The sequence below is a fragment of the Drosophila busckii genome, chromosome 2R, assembly GCF_011750605.1.
Source record: "Drosophila busckii strain San Diego stock center, stock number 13000-0081.31 chromosome 2R, ASM1175060v1, whole genome shotgun sequence".
NCBI lineage: Eukaryota > Metazoa > Arthropoda > Insecta > Diptera > Drosophilidae > Drosophila > Drosophila busckii.
The window spans coordinates 17,752,441-17,774,582 of NC_046605.1; the positions used below are offsets into that span (position 1 = coordinate 17,752,441).

A 22,142-nucleotide genomic window follows, 5' to 3' on the forward strand; every position below is an offset into this window, starting at 1 on the left:
TTCTATGTCTCTCAATAGTCAAATGGTACAAATTTTCGGCCTGACAAAGAATTTGAGAAGTGCTAGAGAATTCACTTAACCTTGCATTTCGTCTAAAAATTTCTTTCGCAGTGTCAAAGAACATTCCGCGGAATAATTTTGAGCGAAAATTCAATCCGCTGACACTCACTCGAAATTCACTTGTGATTTCTGTAGTCCCCTCAAAGGGACTTATTAGTCTAAAGGTTTTTAAATTTTAAATTTTGATGCCTTTACAGAAAGTAACAGTACACAATTTAATTTCTTGTTAAATATATATAATCGCTTTTGTTATTTATTTTTAAGTACTCGTATTTCGTATAGCAGTTATTCTCTATGTACAACTATTTAACTAGTAGCTACGGCTATGGCAAAGTGCAGAGCTCACTGGCGCCAGATGCTGGCCAGCAGAGACGCAAGGAGTGTCAACGTTAGGCCAATGCCGCCAAGGGCAGCGGCACCGCCCTTCAGCCAGAGGGTGTTGCATCCATCCGTCGTACAGACCTGGCAATAGCGTTCATCCTCGTTGATGCACTTCAACTGGGAGTGGCAGCCACGCTTGTGTTTGTTATCAAGATCCAGCATGCTGACGCAGCTGTCATCGGCGGCATAGACGGGACAGACGGCCAGATTGTTGGGCTGGTTGGCACACCAGCCTTCGGTGGCTCCATCACAGATCTGGCACTTGCGACGATTGGCGGGGAAGATCTCAACGTTGCACTGGCGGCCGGCACAGGCAGCGCAGGTGCCTTTGGCAACGCAGTCGTCGGCCTCCAGGCTGCTGCGACAGCCACGCAATGTATTTCCGCTGGCGTCCACGCGAGTGAGACAATCGCCCGATTGTGGCGCATTACAATTCACCGTATCCGTAACTGCAGCGGGATTCTGTGCGCAGGCGGGATTCTTGCTGGAGTCGCAGCTCACACAGACTTCGGACTTGGGCAGACGATTCATATCGTTGCAGTCCTTGCCGCTGCATTCGTGCAACAAATTCGACTTGCGCCACTCAGCCAGATCGCTGTCCTTTTGGGAGCTGGCACAGCCCATCAGCTGCACCGCACCCGCTGTGTACTTGGCAAAGCAAAAGTCCTTTTCATCATAGTTGAGACAAACCTCAGCGTGGCTCGAGCTACACTCGCTATCGCGGCAGACGTGGCAGCTCAAGCGATCCGCTGGATAATCGAATATGTTGCAGTGCTCCGAATCGCAGACGGCGCAGTTCTTGCCGCTTGCATCGCTGCTGCAGTCGCTGCGATCGAAGATCTCCTTGTCGTCCAAGCAACTACGCACCAACTTCTTGTTGACCACGGCTACCAAACACTTGCCCTGGCACTGACGCTCGGCTATATCTTTGCTAACCGGGGAAGTAACGCACTTGGCATCTGAGTCGGAGTTGCAATAAGTGCAAGTGTTGTATTCTGTGCTATCCCAGGCATCGTTGCACTCGTTCGACTTGCAGTTGAAGCACAGTTTCGGATTCTGACGACAATAGCGATCCTCATAGTCGTCCACGTCATCAGCGCAGCCGCGTCGACGCACCGTCTTGCCATCCAGCTCGAACACCGTCTTACAGTCCTGCTGCGAATTCAAAGTGCACTCCATGGCGGGGCCCAAGCTGCTGTGGCAGTGTTCGCCCTCGCAGGTGTGACACTTCAGTGGCAGCGGCTGGAAGAATCCATGCTGACCATCGTCCACACGATTGGCCAAATCAATTGAGTTGCAACCGGTGCCCACGCAATGGCGGCAGTTTTTATAGTCTCCCTTATCGCAGCTCAAGACGCTGCTGCAGCCACGTCTCGTCTCATTGCCATTCGCACTGATCACCAATTGGGTTTGGCAGGTCTCCCATTCGCTAACCCAAGCACAAACGCTCTTTCGACTCGGGTCCGACTCGCATTTGCTGTCGTCCAATGAGCTGCAGCTATAGCACTGCATGCGATCAGCGGGATAAATCTGAGAGGGTCACGAAGAAAAAAATCAATCAACGAACAATTCCTTTGTTTTATAAATATTAAACTCACCTCTCGATTGCAACCATCCTCACCGCACACCTCACAGTTTTCGTCCATGCCCAATAAACAAGCAGCGAACTCATCCTGGTCCAGATCATACAGGCAGCCGCGTGTAGTGGAACCATCTAACAAAGAAATATATTAGAACACAGTGTAAACTTTGAAATACATGTACGTGCACTGATCAAATAATATTGGAACCTTCAAATCGGGCAATTTATAAAATTCGTATTATCTCTTGAACACACCTTTTATTTCATAAGCGTTATGATTCTCATAATTCCAATTTTCTTTCTAATTAGCTAATTAATTCTAATTAGACTGGAGATATTATTCTCAATTTTCTAAAATCAATTTTTAAGAAGCATGGAGCTTAGACAGATTTTATTCATCGGAATGTAGATAAATTTTTGGAAAGTTTTACAGGAAAGCGTCGATTCTGAAATCCTTAGGGTTTCGCCCGGGAACAAACTCTCAAATCGTAACATCTAAACAACTTCGAGAATCTTATTTTACAAGATTATGAAAGATTGTCTTTAAAACAAATTAACTCCAAAATCTTAGTTCTCACACGACAATTTCATCGTTCATAAAATTTACCTAGGAAAAATTTTGTGAAATCAGCACGAAGTGTATTTTTTGGTGGTTGGAGGAAGAAATTCGCTGTCACGGCTTACTCTGTTTAATAAGAGATCTTACTTTTGAATCCCTGTCTTTGGAGTAAATAAGCTTCATGAAATGTTCCTCTAATTGAGGAAATTGTGCGAAATCGGCATGAAGCGGATTTTGCGGTTGTTTGAGGAAGGAATGTAGTACCACGGACTTTTGAAATCAGTGATGGGCTTGACTTTTTGTGACTTGAACTTACCGCTTTGCAATTTGGTGACGCAGTTGGTATGCGGCATTTGGTCGCAGGTGGTAATGTTACCGATAGCAACGGGGCTAGTGGCGCAGTTGGGATCCACACGCGAATCGCAGACGGCGCACTTGACGGGCGTGGGCAGCTGCATGGGGGAATTGCAGTTGGCGCCCTCGCAGACGGCAATACGTTTGGTCTTAATGACACTTTCCAGATCCTGATTGCGGAAAGAGCTCAGACAGCCAAGCTGTTGGATATTGTTTTGCTCATCCAACCACATGAAGCAGCGGTCGTTGGGCTTATAGATGGGGCAGCTGCTAGTCGTGGGCAGCTCACAGGCATCGCCCTCGCAGACAAAGCAGCTAAGACGATCCGTGGGCAGACTGTGAACATTGCAGTCGGCGCCGCTGCAGGCGAAGCAGTTGGCATCCTTGCCGTCCTTGCACTTGAGCTGATCAGCTGGCTCCTTATCGTCCAGACAGGTGCGTATAACATCCAATCCCAACTCGCTGCTGCCATAGAGGGCACTCATGCACGATCCCTGGCACTGACGACGCCTCAGTCCAGCGCTGCTGCTCTCAGCATCGAGACAGGCGCTGCTCTTATACGAATCGCAATAGATGCAGCTGTTGTAGTCCGTTGTCTTTGTGGCATTGTTGCAGTTGTTGGACTTGCAGTGTGGACAACTGGCAGCATTGCTGGCACAATAGCCGCCGAGCTGAGCATGTGCGGCAACAACATCCTCGCAGCCACGATGCACAACAGCGCCCTTATCATCGAAGACAGTGACGCAGTCCTGTTCATTGTTGTCCGTGCAGCGTGCGCTGCTGAGTTCGGTTTTCTGGCAGTCGGCGCCATCGCAGCTGAGGCAGCTCAAAGGCAGATCCTGCCATTTGCCGTAGTTGTCATCGTCATGCTGGGAAAGATCAGCAACATTGCAGCCCTCGCCAGTGCAGTAGACGCAGTTCTTGGCATTGGGCTCACAGCTCAAGCTGCTGCCGCAGCCTCTGTAAGTGACGCCGCCGCGCAAATTAGTGACGCAGGATTCCTGCTCAGCATAGACTGGACAAATGGCTAGACTGTTGGGTGTGGCTTCGCAGCTAATATCGCTGGCGGAGTTGCAAATGTGGCACGAAGTGCGTTGCTCTGGATACTTTTTCATGTTGCAACGATCGCCCGAACAGCTGTCGCAGCTCTTGGCGGTGCCATTGTAGCAGCCAAGGAACTCATCCTGCTCCAGACTAGACAAGCATCCACGCTCGGTGGCGCCGTCATCCAGCACACGCGTATAGCATTGGCTAAAGCCTTGATGCTGGCATTGAGTTTCGCTAGTGATGCCGCTAGGATTAACAGCGCATTTGGCATCGGTGCGTGAGCTGCAGAGCGCGCAAGTTTGCGACGCTGGCAGCAGCGCCAGCGTATTGCAGTCCTTGGTCTCGCAGCTAAGCAAACGTTTCTCCTTGCGCAGCAAATAAATGTCCGCATGACTGAACTCGCTAAGGCAACCCTGGGCGACAACGCTCTGCTGCTCATCCAACTGTATAAAGCACTGATCGTCGGCGCGATAGTTGGCGCAAGTGGCGGGCTTTGCCTCAACGCAGCCAACACCTTGGCAGCTTAGACAGCTTAGACGACTGGGAACCAAATCCTCAGTGTTGCATTTGTTCTTGTCGCAGGTAGCGCAGTAAGGTTTGGCGCTATTGACGCAGGATTCGCGATCAGCAGCTTCCATGTCATCGTAGCAATTGCGCATGAGCGCATAGGTGGGCTCGTTGTCTTCGGCGTAGAGTGGACGGAAGGCGGACATGCAGCGCTTATGGCAGAGACGCGTTCTGGTTAAGGCTGCGGGCTTGCTAACGCAGTCGGACTGTTTGCTGGAATCGCAGACCAAACACTCGACATAGTCATCCAAGCTGTCGGCGCTGTTGCAGCCATTGGAGTTGCAGCGTGGGCAGAGCTCTGGGTTTGCTTCGCACGAGCTGACGGCGGCGCTGCAGCCACGTTGAGTAACAACGCCGCTGGCGGAGAAGACAGTAATACAATTGTCGCTGCCAGTGCAGCTGACGGCGCTGCCGCCGCCCTTAGCGCAGGACTTTTCATCCGCACAGCTGAGGCAGCTAATGGGCACCTCTTGCCAAGTGCCTGGCTTGCCATGCACATGCAGCCGCTCCAGATCAACAGTGTTGCAGTTATCGCCATCGCAATGGCGACAAGTGCTGGCATCGCTGGCATCCAAGCAGCTCAAGCTGGAGCTGCAGCCGCGCTCGGTGAGCTCATCACGCAAGCTGGTCAAGCATTGCTGCTGCTCATCATAAACAGCGCAGACTGCAGCGCTGTTGGGCGCGGCTGCGCAGTCGCCATTGCTGGCAGAGTCGCACTGATGGCAGCGACGACGATTGGCAGGAAAAACGCTCAGTCCATTGCAGTTGCTGCCAGTGCAAATTTCACAAAGTGAATCCTTGCCCGTCAAGCAGTCGTAGAACTGCTCAGCAGGCAAACTGGCAAGGCAACCTCTGGTGGTGACACCATTCACTGGATTTACATGCGTAACGCATTGCGTGTAAGGCAGCTGCGAGCAAATGTCGTTCATTTCCAGCAGCTGGTTGGGATTGGTGGCGCAGCGCGTTTCGTTGCTGCTGCTGCATTGCAGGCAATTGTTGGGCTCGGGTATAATGTTGGGGTTGTTGCAGTTTTGTCCATCGCAGATGAGCAGACGCTGCTGCGCCACCAGCTCGTTGATCACTTGCGTTTCCATGTCGCTGGCGCAGCCCATGGCAACCACATCCAGCTGATCAAACGCCAAATAACATTGATGCTGCTCCTTATAGGCAACGCACTTGGTTGCCTCCATATCCATGCAGTCGGCACTTGAGCAAGTGTAGCAGGACTGCGGCTCTTTAATCACCGGCTCACTATTGCAAAGATCCTTCGAGCATTGGGTGCAGTGCGCCAGCTTGCCGGCAGCGCATAGCTCGCGATCGCTCAGCTCCAGATCGTCGAAGCAGCCGCGTGTAGGCAGCAGCGCCGAGTCGGCAGCGGAGCTGCGTGGATACATGGCGGATATGCAGCCACCTTGGCACTGACGCGTCTTGCTTGGCAGCTCAAAAGCGCAGCTTGGATCCAAATCAGCATCGCATTGATAACACTCCACATAGTTCGCCAGACTCTCCGCATCGTTGCACTTGTTCGACTTGCACTGTGGGCACTTTGCTTGGTTCGCCTCGCAGTAGCTTTGCTGCTTCGCTAGCACCTCATCGCTGCAGCCGCGCTGGATTACCTGGCCCTCTGCATCGAATACTGTTGCGCAGTTTTGTTTGATGTTGCCGCTGCAGCTGCTGCTGGTTGTTGGCTTGACGCAGCTTTTGGCATCGTCGCAAACGAGACAGGTAAGCGGCAGATCCTGCCAGTTGCCTGGCTCGCCGGCATAACCAGCGGACAAGTCAACTGTATTGCAGTTCTCGCTATCGCACTTGCGGCAGTTGCCAGTTTGGTCCTCATCGCAGTAGAGCTCCGATTGGCAGCCACGACGCGTGCGTCCCTTTTCGAAGCTTGTCAAGCAGCCGTCCGTCTCATGGTACACGGGACAGTAGCTGGCCAGCTCTGTGGGGTTCTTCTCGCAGTCCTTGTCCTTCTTCGAGTCGCAGCGTATGCAGCGCTGCCAATCAGCTGGATAAAGCTCAGAGTTGCACCTTTGAGTGTTGCAGACCTGGCAGGAGCTGCTGCTACCGCTGATGCAATCATCATAATAGTCATCCTTGATGTCCATCACGCAGCCACGCTTTATAATGCCGTCTGAAAGCAATAAACATTTGAATATAATAATAATTACAAAAAAATATTAGAACAAGCTTCATTATTTATACTTTGTGATCAATATTTTAAATAAAGTGGATGACCCTTCGGTATTTTAGAATATGCTGAACTATCTTACATATGTATTTAATAAAATCTTTTTATACAATTTTTTGAGAATTTTGAAACTCAATACAAACCATTTTAGTTGAATAACATTTTGAATATTTTTTGTTTTAAAACCCAAATTTTTTCCGTTCACTTAAATGAAAGAATATAAAGTCTTTGCTAACAATAATATGATCTCTGAATATCTCAAATTTCATGTCCAATTTTCAACGCAAGGGTATTTTCATGTGTGAAAAAAAATTGACAATATAGAAATTTGTGAATAATTCAAAAAATGTTGTTTTTTTAATTTAAATTTCAAAAATTGATGTTTGGTAACGAAATCAACTCAACACAGTTAAGCATTTGGTAATTGGATGATGCATCTTAAGTTATTATTACCAGTAAGCTATTTTTAAAAAAATTTTAATTTAATAATTGGAAAGTGTAATGTTGCAAATTCAATTATATATCTCAAACTCAAAACACTGAGCCATTTCGAATTTTAGAAACATGGTTTCTAATTTAAAACCTCCGAATTTTTCAATTACAAATTAAAAATATATTTATTAAAATAGATTTCCATAAATTTCATGGATGAAGTTTGAAGTAAATTTTGAGACTCACCATCAGTGATTTTCGTGTAGCACTCTGGGGTCAAGTAATGCTGACACTCGACTGTTAAGATAGAATTGCCAGAGACACAGCCTGAGTCCCAGGTGGAGTTGCAAATGTGGCAGATGACAGGCTCTTTGATAACGGCCTTGGTATTGCAATTGTCGCCACTGCACAGACTCAAGTCGCGATAGTTGGTTTGCATAAAGCTGCGGGACAAATCACTGGCGCAGCCCATGCTCTCAATGCGAAGATCGCCGACATGGATGTAGCACTCATCGTTCTCACGATAGGCGCTGCAAGTTTTGGGGCTAATCTTGTCGCACTTCTCATCGTCGCAGTAGTTGCAGCTGAGGCGCTTTTCAGGCACGGCGGCCTTGTTGCAGGCAGCGCCGTTGCATGCAACGCAATGTTGCTTACTGCCCTCGGTGCAGGCTTGGCGATCATCATACTCGAGATCATCGAGACAGCCACGTGCCAATTCGAAAGCCGAGTCTGTTTCGGAACGATTACGTGCATAGAGTCCGGTAAAGCAGCTGCCCTGGCAGCTCACCCGTTTGGTAATGGCGTCCACTTTGCCCACGCAGTCCCATTGGCTGGCGCCCTCGCAGATCAGACAGTCGACATAGCTGCTCAGCTGCTTGGCATTGTTGCAGCCCGTGGATTTGCACTGCTTGCAGTTGTTGGGCGCTCCATCGCAGTATTGCAGCAGCTCCGCATCCCCGTAGAGCAAATCCGTACAGCCGCGCATGACGACGGAGCCGTTGCTGGCAAAGACTGTGGCGCAGTTTTGATTATTGTTGTTGGCGCACTTTTGCAGCAGCCCTGAGCTTTCGCCGCGGCATGCCAGGCCCTCGCAGTGATAGCAATTAATGGGCGGCTGCACCCAGTTGCCCGGATAGCCAATATTCCAGATGCTCAGATCGACCACATTGCAGTTATCACCATTGGCGCAATGGCGACAATATTGCTTATCCGACTCGTCGCAGGTGAACTCAGTCTGGCAGCCACGATAGGTGGCATCATTTACTAACTTCACACTGCAGCCCTGGTCCTGATTGTAGCGTGGACAGACGCTGGCGTGATTCGGTGATGAGCCACAGGTGGGATCGTCCTTCGAGTTGCAGCGCTGGCAGCGGCGTCGATCGGCGGGATAAATCTCCTTGTTGCACAGATCTCCCTCGCACACTTCACAGTTGCCCTCGCCCTTTAAACAAGCACGCAGCAAAGTCTTCGACAAGCTGCTCAAGCAGCCACGACGCGTCGAGTTATCTAAATCGAGAAAGAGCGAAATTAGTTAAAGTTTTACTTCAATTTTATGATCTAAAAAGCGAAATTGGTACAAGTTGCAGCCCAACTTTATCTAATGACGATTCTCTTAGCTTTATACTCAAAACGCAACTCACTGGCAACTCTAAATGTATCGATATCGATAAGACTGTTTACTGATTAATTGAATCACGATTTCAGATTTTTTGGCCAGCACCACTGTTGCCAGATTTTGAGAGGCAAGATAGATAGATTGAGGAAAAAAAAGCTAGAATAAGCTAGATTCTAAATTTGCGTCAAAACTCATGTGATGACCTAATAACAAAACGAAAAAAAAATGTCGGAGAGTTCTGAAATCTAAATTCATGAAATATCAGCCAATTTCTTTCAATTATGAAGACATTTGACCAAAATTCAAAGAAGCCATAAGCTATTTCACGTACAAAAAATACTATATCTAGCACTGCTGCTAGATTAGCTTATTTCACACTAGATCTAGCACATTTGAAAAAGAAATAGCTTAAAAAATTTTCAAAAAGTTTATAGCCTGCAATCTAGCAAATTTAAAAGTATATTCTAATAACAAATATATTCGTAAATTTAATGACATATTTTATAAGCACAAGAATATTAAATAGAAGCTTCTATTTTTCGATTTTACCGCAAATTTATTTTTTAACCGAGTGAATTGTGAAATCACTTTGCAAAATATGAAAAGTTACGTACAAAACTACAATTATTCCGTATGTTTGTCTGCAAAGTTGCGAGATTTGTTAGCTTATTCTTACTGAGAATTTATCTTATATGGGAGCTTAACATCTGGCAACACTGATTCGCATTATAAGAAATCTAAAAATAAGCTACTCGTAAAACGAAAGTTTTAAAGTCCGCTCTTATCGCTGAAAACTATCTACATATCGAAAATATTATCAGAATATATTTAAAGGCTGATAATGCCAATAAATTGATATCAAATCAACAATTATAGCTAACAATGCAATTAAGAAATTATTAAATTAATTTATGTGCTCAAGGTATGGACTTTAAAATAAAACATAATAAATGTACTATGTTCTAAAAATATAAACAGTGCGGAGGAAACTTAAAAACGTTTTCTGTAGTTTTTCTTTATAATATGAAAAGATATGAAACCTAATACATTTTTTTCAAACTCAAGAACATAATTTTGACTTTACAACTTTGCCTAATAAATAAAAACAATGTTAAATCCAAAATACAATTAAACTAAGAATGTAGTTCCTTGAAATGTTTTAAAAAATAAATCGCGACTTTCCTGCTGATGATCAAGTTTTCACTTTTTAATTTAAGCTATACAACTTTCACCTTAAGACCCACGTCGTTCATTTTAAGCAAATGAATCACTCTATTTTGTGGTTTTTTATTGGCTAATTTAATTTAATAGGCTTATTGTGCGAATATTTTTGTCCGCTACTGTATGCATAAGGCTTTAATTTAAACTCACCCGAATGCACTCTGGTCATGCAGCCAGTGTTGGGCAGCACATCGCAGTTTTCAAATTCCTTAATCTTGGAGGGATCGACAGCGCAGTTTTCGTCATCGAGCGAACTGCAGACGGCGCAGTCATTGGGCGTGGGACGGTTCTCGAATGAGTTGCAAATGTTATCGCTGCACTTGACAAGGTTCTCCAGATTAGCCTCGATGAAGTCATCGTCCAGATCGGAAACACAGCCCATGCCAGCAACGGAGGCAGTGTCATCATACAAAGTATAGCACTGATCGTTTTCGCTGAAGCGCGAGCAGACGGCAACATTGGCTATCTCACAGTCCTCGGTGTCCGAGCAGACGTAGCAACTCAAGGAGCCCGTGGCAAGATCATGAACATTGCAGTCGTCACCGCTGCAGGCAGCGCACTTTGCATCGGAGCCAGCGGCACAAATGATTTGATCCTCGGGCTCCTTGTCGTCCAAGCAGCCACGCACAAAGTCAAACGAGCCACTGCCAATCGGACGCAGCGCAGACATGCACTGGCCATTGCACTGGCGTCTATTGGTCACAGCTGTGGGATTCTTGGCGCAGTTGGGATTTGAGTTGCTGTCGCAGAAGATGCAGGAATTGTAGTCCGCCGGTTTGGTGTCCTCGGTGTTGCAGTTGTTCGAGTTGCAGTTGTGGCAGCTTTCGGGATGCGCATCGCAGTAGCTGCCCCAGGCGGACTCTACGCTGTTGCTGCAGCCAAGCGTGGCCAGCTTGCCAGCTTCATCAAAGACTGTCATGCAGTATTCGCCCTTGGTGGAGCAGTGGAGCTGGTCCACATTGCTGCTGTCGGCGCAGCTGGCGACATCGCTGCAGATGCGACAGCTCATGGGCAGCTTCTGTCCCCATTGACCGGGATTGCCATCGACACGTCGCTTCAGATTATGCGAATTGCAATTGTTACCCGCGCATTGGGAACAAGCGTTGCCCGAGCAGCTCAAGGAGCCGCTGCAGCCACGCAGCGTGTGGCCTTCATCATCGATCATGGTCGTGCATCCTTGGCCGGCCATATGCAGCGGGCAGAGCGTGCTGTGCTCTGGTCCGGACTCGCAGTTCTCGTTCATATTGGACTCGCAAATGTGGCAGCTCAAGCGCTCCGCAGGTTGCAGCTGCAATTTAAAAAGTGTTGCTTAATTTTCACTTCAACAAAACTTAAATATTGATTTAAAATTTTAACTATTGGTAATTAAACTATTTTCATAAAATGCTGAGCTTATTACAATTGTTTTCGGTTTTGCTCAATTACCTTTCATTACGAGTAAAATTACTTGAAAAAGTGTTAGATATTTTATTTATTTAAATATATTTTAAATATATTTATATATTATTTAAACAATTTCTAATTAACCAATTTCGAATTAAAAAAAATAACGAAAAATAATGCGGGAATTATTGAATTTATTTTATTAATTTAAAATTATTGAGAAAAATCACCTCATTTTTTTAAATTATTTGTAATAGTAATGTTTTATAATTGAAAATATTTCACGTAGGCTTAACAGCTCAGAGCTCAGAAATTTACAAAAAAAATTCTAAGCTAAAGCTAATCTCAATTAAAGGATTTTAGGATTTTTTTTAGGATTTTTATAAATTAAAAAATAAAATGAGAATCATATTAATTGCACAAATAAAATTCGTTTGGACTTTAAAGAGAAACATAGTTAGGCCATCGCGTTTAAAAATCAGGAATAAGTTAGTAAATATATTGAAATGATTTATTATTAATGCTTGTTTATTTGCCAACAATTTATACAGAACTGACCAGTGGTCGAGTGCCCTCGCTTGCTGGCTTAACGATCAGTCTCACACACATAATTAATTGATTGATAATAGAAAATGAGATCGCAAACCTCTCAGAGATCTTGAGCGATATTTAATGCTATTGTTATTGATTGATCATTAGCATAGACTTATTGGAGTAGCTCATTTGTTTTCTCTATAAGTAGAACAATTGTGTTCAGAAATATTTAAATGTATTATTATTAGATAAATGCAAGGAATACTTTTCTAAAAATTATGTTGTGTCTTAAGTTAAGCTTAAAACAAATTAAAATTATTTTTTTGTAAGTAAAGCTCATTTAAGGAATATAATATATTTTTTTTAACAAACAATTCTACAAATTTAGTTGTGTGCTTAACTTTACTTACTAAAAACAAAATGAATAGCTCTAAAATAATTACAAATTATTTGTGTTAATCATTACGATAAATAATAATTGCTTACTTATGTTAATTAAAATTCAGTTCTTAATATTGAATTCAGTTTGGCACTTACCTTATTGTTGCAATTATCTCCGGCACAGGTGGTGCATCTTGTAGCATTGCTGCCGTCCAAGCACTCCAGATAATCCTCAGCATCCAACGAGCTCATGCAGCCGCGTTCCGTGTGTCCATCGTCGCGCAGGAGCGAATAGCAATCAGTGATGAGCTTATGATTACAAACACTGGCGGTCTCCACTATTGTGGGATCTACAGCGCAAGGTTCAGCAGTGTGTGAGCTGCAGAGCAGGCAGGGATGGGGCTTGGGCAGTGCCGATTCGACGTTGCAATTCTCGCCCTGGCAAGTCCAGAGGCGCTTCTCGCCTTGCAGCACTTTGATGTCGCTGACATTGTATTGGCTGAGGCAGCCCTGGGCGCTGATCTCGCCAGCTTCGTTCAGCTGAATGAAGCAGTGATCCGGTTGCTCATTGGCGGGCACGGCACGGCAAGTGACGGGCTGCGGCTTTTCACATTTGCCTTCGCTGCAGAAGTTGCAAGTGCCGCGCACGCCAAGCTCATGCGTATTACAATTGGCTTTGTTGCAAGCCACACAGTTTGTCAGTTCACCAGCAGCGCAAGCTGCACGATCATCATAGTCCAGATCATCCAGACAAGTGCGCACCAGCTCCAGCGCTGAATCCGCATCACTTTCGCGCGCATAAAGCGCCGTTATGCACTGCTCCTGGCACTGGCGACGCTCGGTGATGAGCTCATGATCAAACACGCAGTTGCCATCGTCCTGCGCATCGCAGTCCAAACAGGAAATTAGCTGCTTGTTCGTTTTCAAATTGTTGCAGCCATGCGAGCGGCACTCATAGCAACTCGCATCCTTTTCAGCACAAGTCTCGGCCAAAGCATCGCTGCAGCCGCGCTCAATCACAGCTCCCTTCGTATCGAAGACCGCCATGCAGCTTTGGGCTACGCTGCCGTCGCATTTGCGCAGCAGTCCCGAGCCCTCGCCGCACTCCTCGGCGCCACTGCAGGTATAGCAGTTAATGGGACCCGTGTGCCAATTGTGTCCCCAAGCATCTGAGAAATAATTACAACTCAATTAGCAAAATGTAAGCAGAGCTGACAAGTTTTAAAGTTAGCCTCTTAATTGCTAAAGTAAGTAAAAGTGGCTCCTTCGTAAGCAGTTACGAACTAGTGCCAAGCCCTAATACTCATATTTAGGTTATTTTTATTTAAATTATGATTAAATAAGAATTATTCTTGTCTTCACTCAATTTTTAATTGATTCCCACTACAAGCAATGGAAAAATATTTCGGAAATAATTAGCTGAGACTTATTTGAATAATTCAACCAATTGAATATAACAAAGAATTTTAATTTGATTGCAATCGGATTAATGCCATCAATTACATTGCCTTAATTATTTTATTGAATTAAATTTAAATACGTACATATTTCAAATATTTTTTTTACTTTAATGTAATCAAAATATTTATTTTTATTGAATTTAATTGAGTTTAATTTAAATAATTATTTAAGATATTTCTGAAATAATGGAAGTAAGTAATAAAAATTGAATTAAAAATGTTGTACTCTTAGTTTTGAATCAAAACGAAAATTGTTGATGTTTGAAATAATTTTGGAATATATTGTTTTAAAAATCTCAACATTTTTTTCCAACATTTCCAAGCATTTACAACTATTCTATACATTTATTTTTTTAAGTACTTTACACTTAAATCTTGCGATCAGCAAATAGTGGAGGACTAATATAGTTACTCTTTTGAATTGCTTTATAATTGAATCTATTAATTTTTTAATTAATCGCAAATTACTAAAATTCATAATACGAGATTATATCATCTCAAATAAGCCCGAATTATTTTTGTATATATATTGTACAGCTACTCCGGATGATAATACAATTTTTATGAAAAGTTTCTGAAACTACTTTATTTTACACACATAAAATTTCTATTCAATACAAAGTATATTCAATCAATTTCAAATCGTGCCTTATTTTAGAAAAACGTAGCTGTATAATTCTAACTAGTCCATTTCACTTTAGCAACTTTAGCTGAAATCAAATCAGCCTACACTGTAGTTTATAAATAAACATTTTTATGTCGTCTAATCAACTGGGCAGTTATGTTTATATTGCTGCAATAAGCAGCATTGTTAAACATTTATGAGCGTTTGTCTAATCGCTTTGCACGTTCATAAAACGACAGTAACGTCAATGGCAGCAGTTTATTGTTTATAATCAGTTGCAACAATTGGTTCAACATTCAGCTTAAGCTTACACAATTATTTCATAAGATTTAAAGTTTATATCAAATAAAGATTTAAGGCACTTGAACATTGATTTTACAATTTCAGTCTAATCAATCTTTTGATTATTCGCTTCAAGGCGATTGCTTCGCTTTATAAGCTTAATCCAAAAACTGTCAGTCACTAATAGAGATTTATAAATATATTCTTAGAAACACTTCAACTTTGCACGCGCAGTGATGAAATTTATAATTTTTTGTATAATATATAGTTCAGTTTTTTATAGTTTTTTTTTTTATTTATAGCATTCAGCATATTAACAAGCCGCACAAGCTATTAACAGTTCAATAAACAGATAAGAAATATTATCACAAATTATTAGCTATGAGTCATTCGATGCATTTTTGCTTCACTATATCCTTGACTTTATATAATGAGTAAAGTTCAATGACTGTTCGGTAAAATAATACGCGCGACTTTATTTATGATAATAAATAAATATAATTATAATTATTTATATTATTCGCTGCACCTCATTTTTTCTTTGTTAATTTGTTTTAAGTTGGTTCGGACTCACTTTTATTTTTTAATTTAAATTATATTATTTCTTTCATTAAACTTTTTATTTCACTTGACTTGACTCAATTGTTAAAACACTTAATTAACACATTATATCCTTGAGCTGGATTAACCTACCACTTGGATTATTGGCATGAAGTACAAGAAGTAGCAGAGCTACTCCTGCTGTGGTCACTCTCATGCTTTTTGAATTTTTACCCGACGCGTATTACGTGTAATATCTAAAACGGGCAACTAATTTTCTGGCCGATAGTTCAGCGCCTTTTATAGATTCGACAAGCGATCGGTAATCGATTATGCCGCTAACCGTTAGCCGAACGAAAGTTATTGCCTTATATAAACGACAATGATTATATGGCATTGTGGCCGAATATTTAGCGATAATGAAAATTTCAGCTCGCTGTTATTTATAACATCTATGGCCAACCTTTAAACATGTGTACGTACTTGAACATACTTATGTATACGCTCGATAGCGGAATTAACATAAAAGGCAAAAACAATGCGAAAGATAAGCGCGCGCACAACGCGTCGTATACTTAATCGCGATTGTTCGATTTTCGTCATATCGCTGCGATAAGCGCTAGGCGACTAATATAGTACTATATGTTCTAGTATATTAGATTTATATTTATGGGGTATTATGCAGACGGCATGAGTATTAAACTTGAACTGAGTCAATGGAACAGTTAGGAAGTGCATCTAACGGCGCAATAATAATGCAATATTCTTATCATTTAATAGCGTTGATATCTGATTATAATCGACGAAACAAATTACATTTGGCAAAGCTTCTAATATCTGTAAGTAAAGTAGAATTGGAATAGAATTGAAATAGTATAGGAATAGAATAGAAATAAAAATAGAAATAGAATAGAAATAGAATCGATATATAATAGAAATATAATAAAAATAGAATAGAAATAGAATAGAAATATAATAAAAATAGAATAGAAATAAAATAGAAAGAATAGAAATATAATAAAAAATAAATAGAATAGAAATAGAAATAGAAGAGAAATGTAATAGTGATGGAATCGAAATAGATTAGAAATAGATAACACTCTGTTCATCAATTCCGCATACAGATCTATTAGATCAGGGTCAACTAATTTTTAAATATATTCCATATGTTTATGTATTCAACGATTAATAAATATTTATTAACAGAAATATAATCTCTGTTACTAAGCTATTTTTTTTACTGGGGTTTTCCACTCTACTAACTAATCTGATCGACTTAATCATGAACAGCTATATGAAAGTCCAGTTACTTAAGATTCTCGATTACGGAATCTCAAGTAACTTTATTTAACGGGTTTTTTCAATTTCATTCTTAGCTCTGTAAATTTATAATGTTCTTGGTATTTATAGATTAGATTATAAAAGTTTTAGTTTATGTTTTAAATCAAGAAACTTGTTACCAACGCACCTGATTTATTCTGTTGTTCTTTATTTTATTATTTATAGCTCAAGATAATCTGCTTGGACTTTGACATGGGGGTTTCACTAATTACAATATCGTCGCTTTTTAGCGAAAGTAAAGTAACCGAAAATTGATTTTCTTCTTCATTTATTTCTGAATTTGGGAATATAGGGATGCGGAACCGAGAATAGAGGGAGCATTTTTATAATATAATAGTATTTTAAATAATATCATAATCATAATTATAATCATTATACTATTTTACCAGATGATGAAATATTTACTTTTGAATAGACTTGCATCAAAATCTTAAACTTAATAAATCGAATTCGTCTATCGAATCTGTAATTCACAAGTGCATATCCTTGATATACTTATCGGTACGTAGTTCACCATGAACTTTATAGTTGAACGCATGGGCTGTTTGCAACTCAATAAAAAATGTATTGTTATCTAAAAAAAACAATTGCTTGCTGATTATCCGATTAGTATTAAATTTTTATGAACTGTCGGCAAAATTGTGGGAATTCAAGATCATAAATTTTTAGGTATAGTTCTAAGGAATTATTTATTTGGCTGACAAACAAAGTTTACCAGCTGAGCAAAGAGCAAAAGGAAAGCAAGATTATTCAAATTGAAGGTGGCAGCACTGTTGGGTTTGGCTGTAGTGGGTGGCAGAGTGGGTGGTGCTGTGGGTGGAGCAGCTGTTGTTGTGGTGCTGGTGCTGGTAGAAGAACTGGAGCTGGAACTAGTAGTAGAAGTGGAACTGGAGCTGCTGCTGCTGCTGCTTGTGGTTGATGTTGAGCTGGAGCTGGAGCTAGATGAAGTGCTCGAACTTGTGTCAGGTGGCGCTGTTGTTGCTTCATTCTCCTGCAGCAGCTGCTTGTTGCAGCTTGCGCCCAGCTCTAGCGGATCACACAGCTGACAATTGATATCCTCAAGGCAACTACGCTGCTGCGTTAGATTGAGCGCGCAGCCGCGTTCCACATGCTGATCCTTGATGCTTGCATAACAAAATGTGCGTCCAGTGCGTGCAATGCCACAACGTTTGCCTATGAGCTGCTCTGGTGCAGTGCGACATTGCTCATCCTAATAGAAGAAAAGAGTCCTTTTTAAATGGCCTAATTTATATTATTAGTTGACTCACCTGTGTGTCCTGACACTGGAGACAACTGAGTTGTCTAGGACTAACATTATTGCACTTTTCAGTTAGACAAATCTCACATTGAGTGCCTTGCTCCTGACATTGTATGCGCCAGCGCTCCTCCACCTTTTCCCAGCAGCCTTGCGCCTGCACTCGGCCGCCTTGAAAGACGCTGACGCAGGCGTCCAATCTGTCCACACATAGCTCAGTGGCTGCATAGCTGCTACGCTGACAATTGATGCCACGACAGTAGACACATGAGTCCACAGCCTGCGCTCTGCTGCAGCAGAGCAAGGACATCAACAAGATTAGAACTGCGCACTTTGTGCTTGGCATTGCAACTGTTGCATTTGTATATTAGAAATGTTAGAAAATGTTCCAAACGCTGCTTTTTATAAACTTTAGTGCCACTCAAGAGCAGCAGAGCCCGAACATCTTAAGTGTGTAAGCAAACTGTTTTGGTATCAATAATGTCCATTGAAAGTCAATTAGTTTTTCGATAATGCACATTAGTCGTGTGATACTCTTTTGACTGTTTGCTTTACTCTCGAGTTGTCAACAAAAGCTTCAGCTGGCTTAAGAATTCTTTGCTTGGCCAAGGCTTCCTAATTTATGGAAAAAAACTTAAACCAAAAACTAATATAATTTTATAAAAAGCTATTGCACAAAAAAAAAAAAAAATTAAGAGACCTCAAACAGCTGCTAAAAGCGTAAGAGAGACAGCAAGTGCAAAAATTTTCAAACTTCATTTTGTGCTAGCAGCGCAGCAGCAGCAAAAGCAGAGCCGTTGCGCAAAGAGCGAGCTATATCAAAAGAGCAAAAGAGAGCGCCGGCGTAAAAGAATTCAAAGGCAAGCGTTAACGACAAAAAGTTTTAACAACGATTAACAATGAGCATAATATTATTTAATAAAACAATTAATTTATCAAAATACTAAATTGATTTAGTTACACACCCATTATTTAAAAAAAATACATTCTTGTAGTCCATAGACCCATTGCTATTGCTTTACTTCATAAATGACTGAAAATGTGAACAAATATCCCATGACCCGTACTGCGCTCAGTCAAGCTTTAATTTAACTCTAACATACATACATATTAATAATTAACATTTTTACATTTTTTAATTATTTATGTTTATATTGTTGCAAACTGTTAGAGATAATCCCCATGTCGAATAAATAAAATTCAATTTAACCAAGTTGATTAAGAATTACAATTTTTGAAGCCCTTAAAAAGCAGACAAAGCCAGCAGCGCAGTAATGCATTAACAGTTAGTTATTATCTTTCTTTCCATCACCTCTCGCCTTTATTGTATGCGCTTTAAGGCGTGCATTAATTACTTCCAGCTTAAGAGTCCTGAATTTATTAAAGAGAGTTAATCTTTGCTAATCGCTCTGTGTGTGTGCAGCGCATGTGTGGGTGCGTGTCTGTCCGTTGATTTAGTTCGCGATCAATTCTCGAGGAGTGGGCAAGTGATGCGGTAATTTTATATTGTCCGTCCAAGGCACATGCTCTCTCTCCTTTATATTTAGTTTGCTTTTTGTTTTATAAAATGCATTATAGCAAAAAATGTAGTGCAGTGAAAGACGCAGTCAAATGCTTAGTCTAATGTTCAGTGTATAGTTAAGCAAATGTTGTGTAGTGTAAAAGGTTGTTCAATAGTGTAGTGTATAATAATAAAAAAAAGTGTAAGTAAATAATGTTTTAATAAAACATTTAAATGTGTAAATTCCATTTGCGCACAATACAGAAACAAAATCTATCCTCAAGGTTTGTACAAGTCATAACTGTTCTTTTTTCTTTCGTTTTGCGCATGGCACTGCTGCTGATAGTTTCGCTCTTTCCTTTTTAATTGCGCTTCTTCGCGCCAAAGGCTCAGCTAACTGCCCACTGCTCTGGCCTTTGCGCTTTGACTGCATTAACATTACTTGACTTTGACATTGACTTTGCTGTGCGATCTATAGAGAGAGAGAGAGAGAGAGAGAGAGAGAGAGAGAGAGAGTGGGCTGTAATTTTATTGGAATGATTACGCTCTCTTAGTAATCAGCGTGCATGAATCTACATGAATATTTTTTTCATCAAATTAAAGAGAGCTGCTATCCTTCACTTCGACTTTCAATGTGTATTCTCGCTCTCTTTCTTTACTGGCTTAGCTGTGACCAGTGTTGCCAGTTTAGCATATTTCAGGCTAGTTCTAGCATATTTCAAAATAGAAAAGCTTATAAATGTAGCAAATAGCTTATAGCCTGAAATCTAGCATATTTTAATTTTCTCTTAGCTTATTTTAATTTTGGTAAATTTTCTTCAAAATTGTATGAAATTTGCAGGCGCTGACCTTTGTTTTTACTTTTACTATCGTAATTTCATGAATTTCGACTTAAATTTTCAACAGCGCGACCTTTTTTTTTTTTTTTGATTTTACAATTGCTGTTAAACTATTCATTTAATCTAGCTTATTCCAGCTTATTTTTTTCCTCAATCTAGCCTATCTTGTCTGTCAAAATCTGCCAACACAGCCTGTGACTCAAATTGCACTGTGGTGTTTATTATTGATGTACTACAATTTCATCTAAACTAAATTAAAAAAAAAAAAATTCAAATAAATTTTATTATTTATCAATTTATAATAAAATAACTGTGCTTTAAATTTGTGCAGACTTTGAAATTAACAACATATTATAATAACATTATAATAAGAAATACTTTAATATTTAATAATTGTTTTTCTTTTCTGTTTTCAGGTGAGTGCCTGAAAATATTATTATTTATCCAAATATTTTTAAATAAGGATTCAAATACAACAATTTATGGAAGTAGCAAATTCAAGAGGTAAATTATTTTTCAGAGAATTTTGTTAGGTTCGTAACAGTTCTTATCGATTTACAAAGTAAAATCTACATAATTATTATTAAATGGACATGTTAATGGCATATTTTATTAAAGACTTATTATTGACGAGGTCATTACCAAGTGAAACGCAAATAGTTTATAACATTTATTATTATCTCATGGTTTAGCTTTGGCTCTTACAATTAGCTGTAAGATCAATTCGGAAAAGAAAATATCAGAACAGTATTTAATAGGTTATGGTAAAAAACAATATCAATCTATCGATGGAATATCAAAGCTATTAATAAATACTTATTCATATAAATTATTCATACGCCATGAATACTTTTCATAATTAAGTTTATTTGCTATATTGATCGCTGTTGACTTAAAACTAGCGCAGAAAGCGAATGAAGCGATTGCCTACGTTTGAGTTATTGGAAATGTTGACAGCATTGCAGCCACGAATGTCGCCGGGCGAGCAGAGCAGGCAGTTGGCATCCTTCAGACAGCTCTGCTGTTCGGCGACTGTTGTGGCACAGCCACGTTGAGTGGAACTGCCGCTGGACTTGACATAACAATAGGAATTGCCGCCTGTGGGGGCGACACAGCGCGTGGGCTGCAACGTCGACGCATTCTCAGCGCAATTGGCGTCCTGGGGACAAATGGGAAATGCGAGCTGTGAGTTGAGTGCTGAAATTGAAAGTCATAGCCGCTTACCTTGCTGGCATCGCACTGGACACAGGCGTAGTCCATGGCGCCCACATTATTGCAGCGATCCGAGTTGCACTTGAAGCAGCTGCTGCCCTTAGAGTGCGATTCGCAGCGCTGGCGCAGCGTTAAGGGAATCTCCAACGAGCAGCCCTTGTACATCACCTTGGCTGCAATAATCAAAAAGTTATCTGCGTCATTTAACACGCCCACACCCTCTCGACCTACAATCATCAAAGATAGTCACACAATAGTCCAACGAGTCCGCGCACTTTTGCTCCTGCGCCTGCAGCGAGGTGCGCTGGCAATTGATGCCATAGCAACTATTACAACTGGCAATGGTGTTGGCCTGGCCAAGTCCTATTAGGCTGAGAACGAGCAGCGCTACACTGTAAATTGCTTGGGCCCTCATTTTAGTCTGAGCCGAGTCAACAAAGCTGTCGCTTTTATAGGCTTCTCAGCCATTTCAATTCCAAGTGCGCACTCGACTGCAATTTTGCACCCAAAGGTGGAAAAACACTTGAGTGAGCTGAAAAGCTGCCGCAATTTTTCAAAACTGATAATAACATGGAAATCAAAGTGGGGGAGATAAGCCTAGTACTAACAAAGAAATTATTAATGCGTTTGCTGCTTTGTCATTCATTTGCCAAAGGTGCAATCTAGTATAATATGAGTAAATAGTAAATAAAGTAAGATTTCAAATTAAGGATTCCAAGTAAATTTATTGAAATAGGTTTTTCTTTAGATACAAATATTATGAGAGCGAAGATCAAAAATATA

At 41.4% G+C, this 22,142-nt stretch overlaps 3 protein-coding genes across 3 annotated transcripts; all 3 read right to left on the reverse strand.

Annotated features, from left to right (window-relative positions):
• Window positions 1-285: 285 nt before the first annotated feature.
• On the reverse strand, window positions 286-15,428 carry LOC108595004. The gene is made up of 7 exons (XM_017980139.1): window positions 15,365-15,428; window positions 12,461-13,473; window positions 10,157-11,294; window positions 7,417-8,676; window positions 2,899-6,681; window positions 2,040-2,155; window positions 286-1,971 (listed from the first exon to the last, which is right to left on the reverse strand). Exons 1-7 carry the CDS (start codon window positions 15,426-15,428, stop codon window positions 403-405), a joined length of 8,943 nt encoding a protein of 2,980 aa, XP_017835628.1. The 3' UTR covers window positions 286-402.
• Window positions 15,429-16,959: 1,531 nt separating this feature from the next.
• LOC108595015 (cell wall integrity and stress response component 2) lies at window positions 16,960-18,179 on the reverse strand. The gene is made up of 2 exons (XM_017980150.1): window positions 17,821-18,179; window positions 16,960-17,762 (listed from the first exon to the last, which is right to left on the reverse strand). The coding sequence occupies exons 1-2, from the start codon at window positions 18,151-18,153 to the stop codon at window positions 17,238-17,240; spliced, it is 858 nt and encodes a 285-aa protein (XP_017835639.1). The 5' UTR covers window positions 18,154-18,179; the 3' UTR covers window positions 16,960-17,237.
• Window positions 18,180-20,994: 2,815 nt separating this feature from the next.
• Window positions 20,995-21,784, reverse strand: LOC108595017. Its single transcript, XM_017980152.1, has 3 exons — window positions 21,591-21,784; window positions 21,372-21,532; window positions 20,995-21,306 (listed from the first exon to the last, which is right to left on the reverse strand). Exons 1-3 carry the CDS (start codon window positions 21,772-21,774, stop codon window positions 21,046-21,048), a joined length of 606 nt encoding a protein of 201 aa, XP_017835641.1. The 5' UTR covers window positions 21,775-21,784; the 3' UTR covers window positions 20,995-21,045.
• Window positions 21,785-22,142: the final 358 nt, after the last annotated feature.

Excerpts from the sequence above, each read along its gene's own strand:
- LOC108595017 (XM_017980152.1), bottom strand. The coding sequence starts at position 21,774 with ATGAGGGCCCAAGCAATTTACAGTGTAGCGCTGCTCGTTCTCAGCCTA. Across the intron at positions 21,533-21,590 it reads TGTGACTATCTTTGATGATT|CCAAGGTGATGTACAAGGGC; the intron begins GTAGGTCGAGAG and ends TGATTATTGCAG. Across the intron at positions 21,307-21,371 it reads TCCAGTGCGATGCCAGCAAG|GACGCCAATTGCGCTGAGAA; the intron begins GTAAGCGGCTAT and ends ATTTGTCCCCAG.
- LOC108595015 (XM_017980150.1), bottom strand. The coding sequence starts at position 18,153 with ATGCCAAGCACAAAGTGCGCAGTTCTAATCTTGTTGATGTCCTTGCTC. Across the intron at positions 17,763-17,820 it reads TCCAGTGTCAGGACACACAG|GATGAGCAATGTCGCACTGC; the intron begins GTGAGTCAACTA and ends TTCTTCTATTAG.
- LOC108595004 (XM_017980139.1), bottom strand. The coding sequence starts at position 15,428 with ATGAGAGTGACCACAGCAGGAGTAGCTCTGCTACTTCTTGTACTTCAT. Across the intron at positions 8,677-10,156 it reads CATGACCAGAGTGCATTCGG|ATAACTCGACGCGTCGTGGC; the intron begins GTGAGTTTAAAT and ends TTCTCGATTTAG. Across the intron at positions 6,682-7,416 it reads CTACACGAAAATCACTGATG|ACGGCATTATAAAGCGTGGC; the intron begins GTGAGTCTCAAA and ends TATTGCTTTCAG.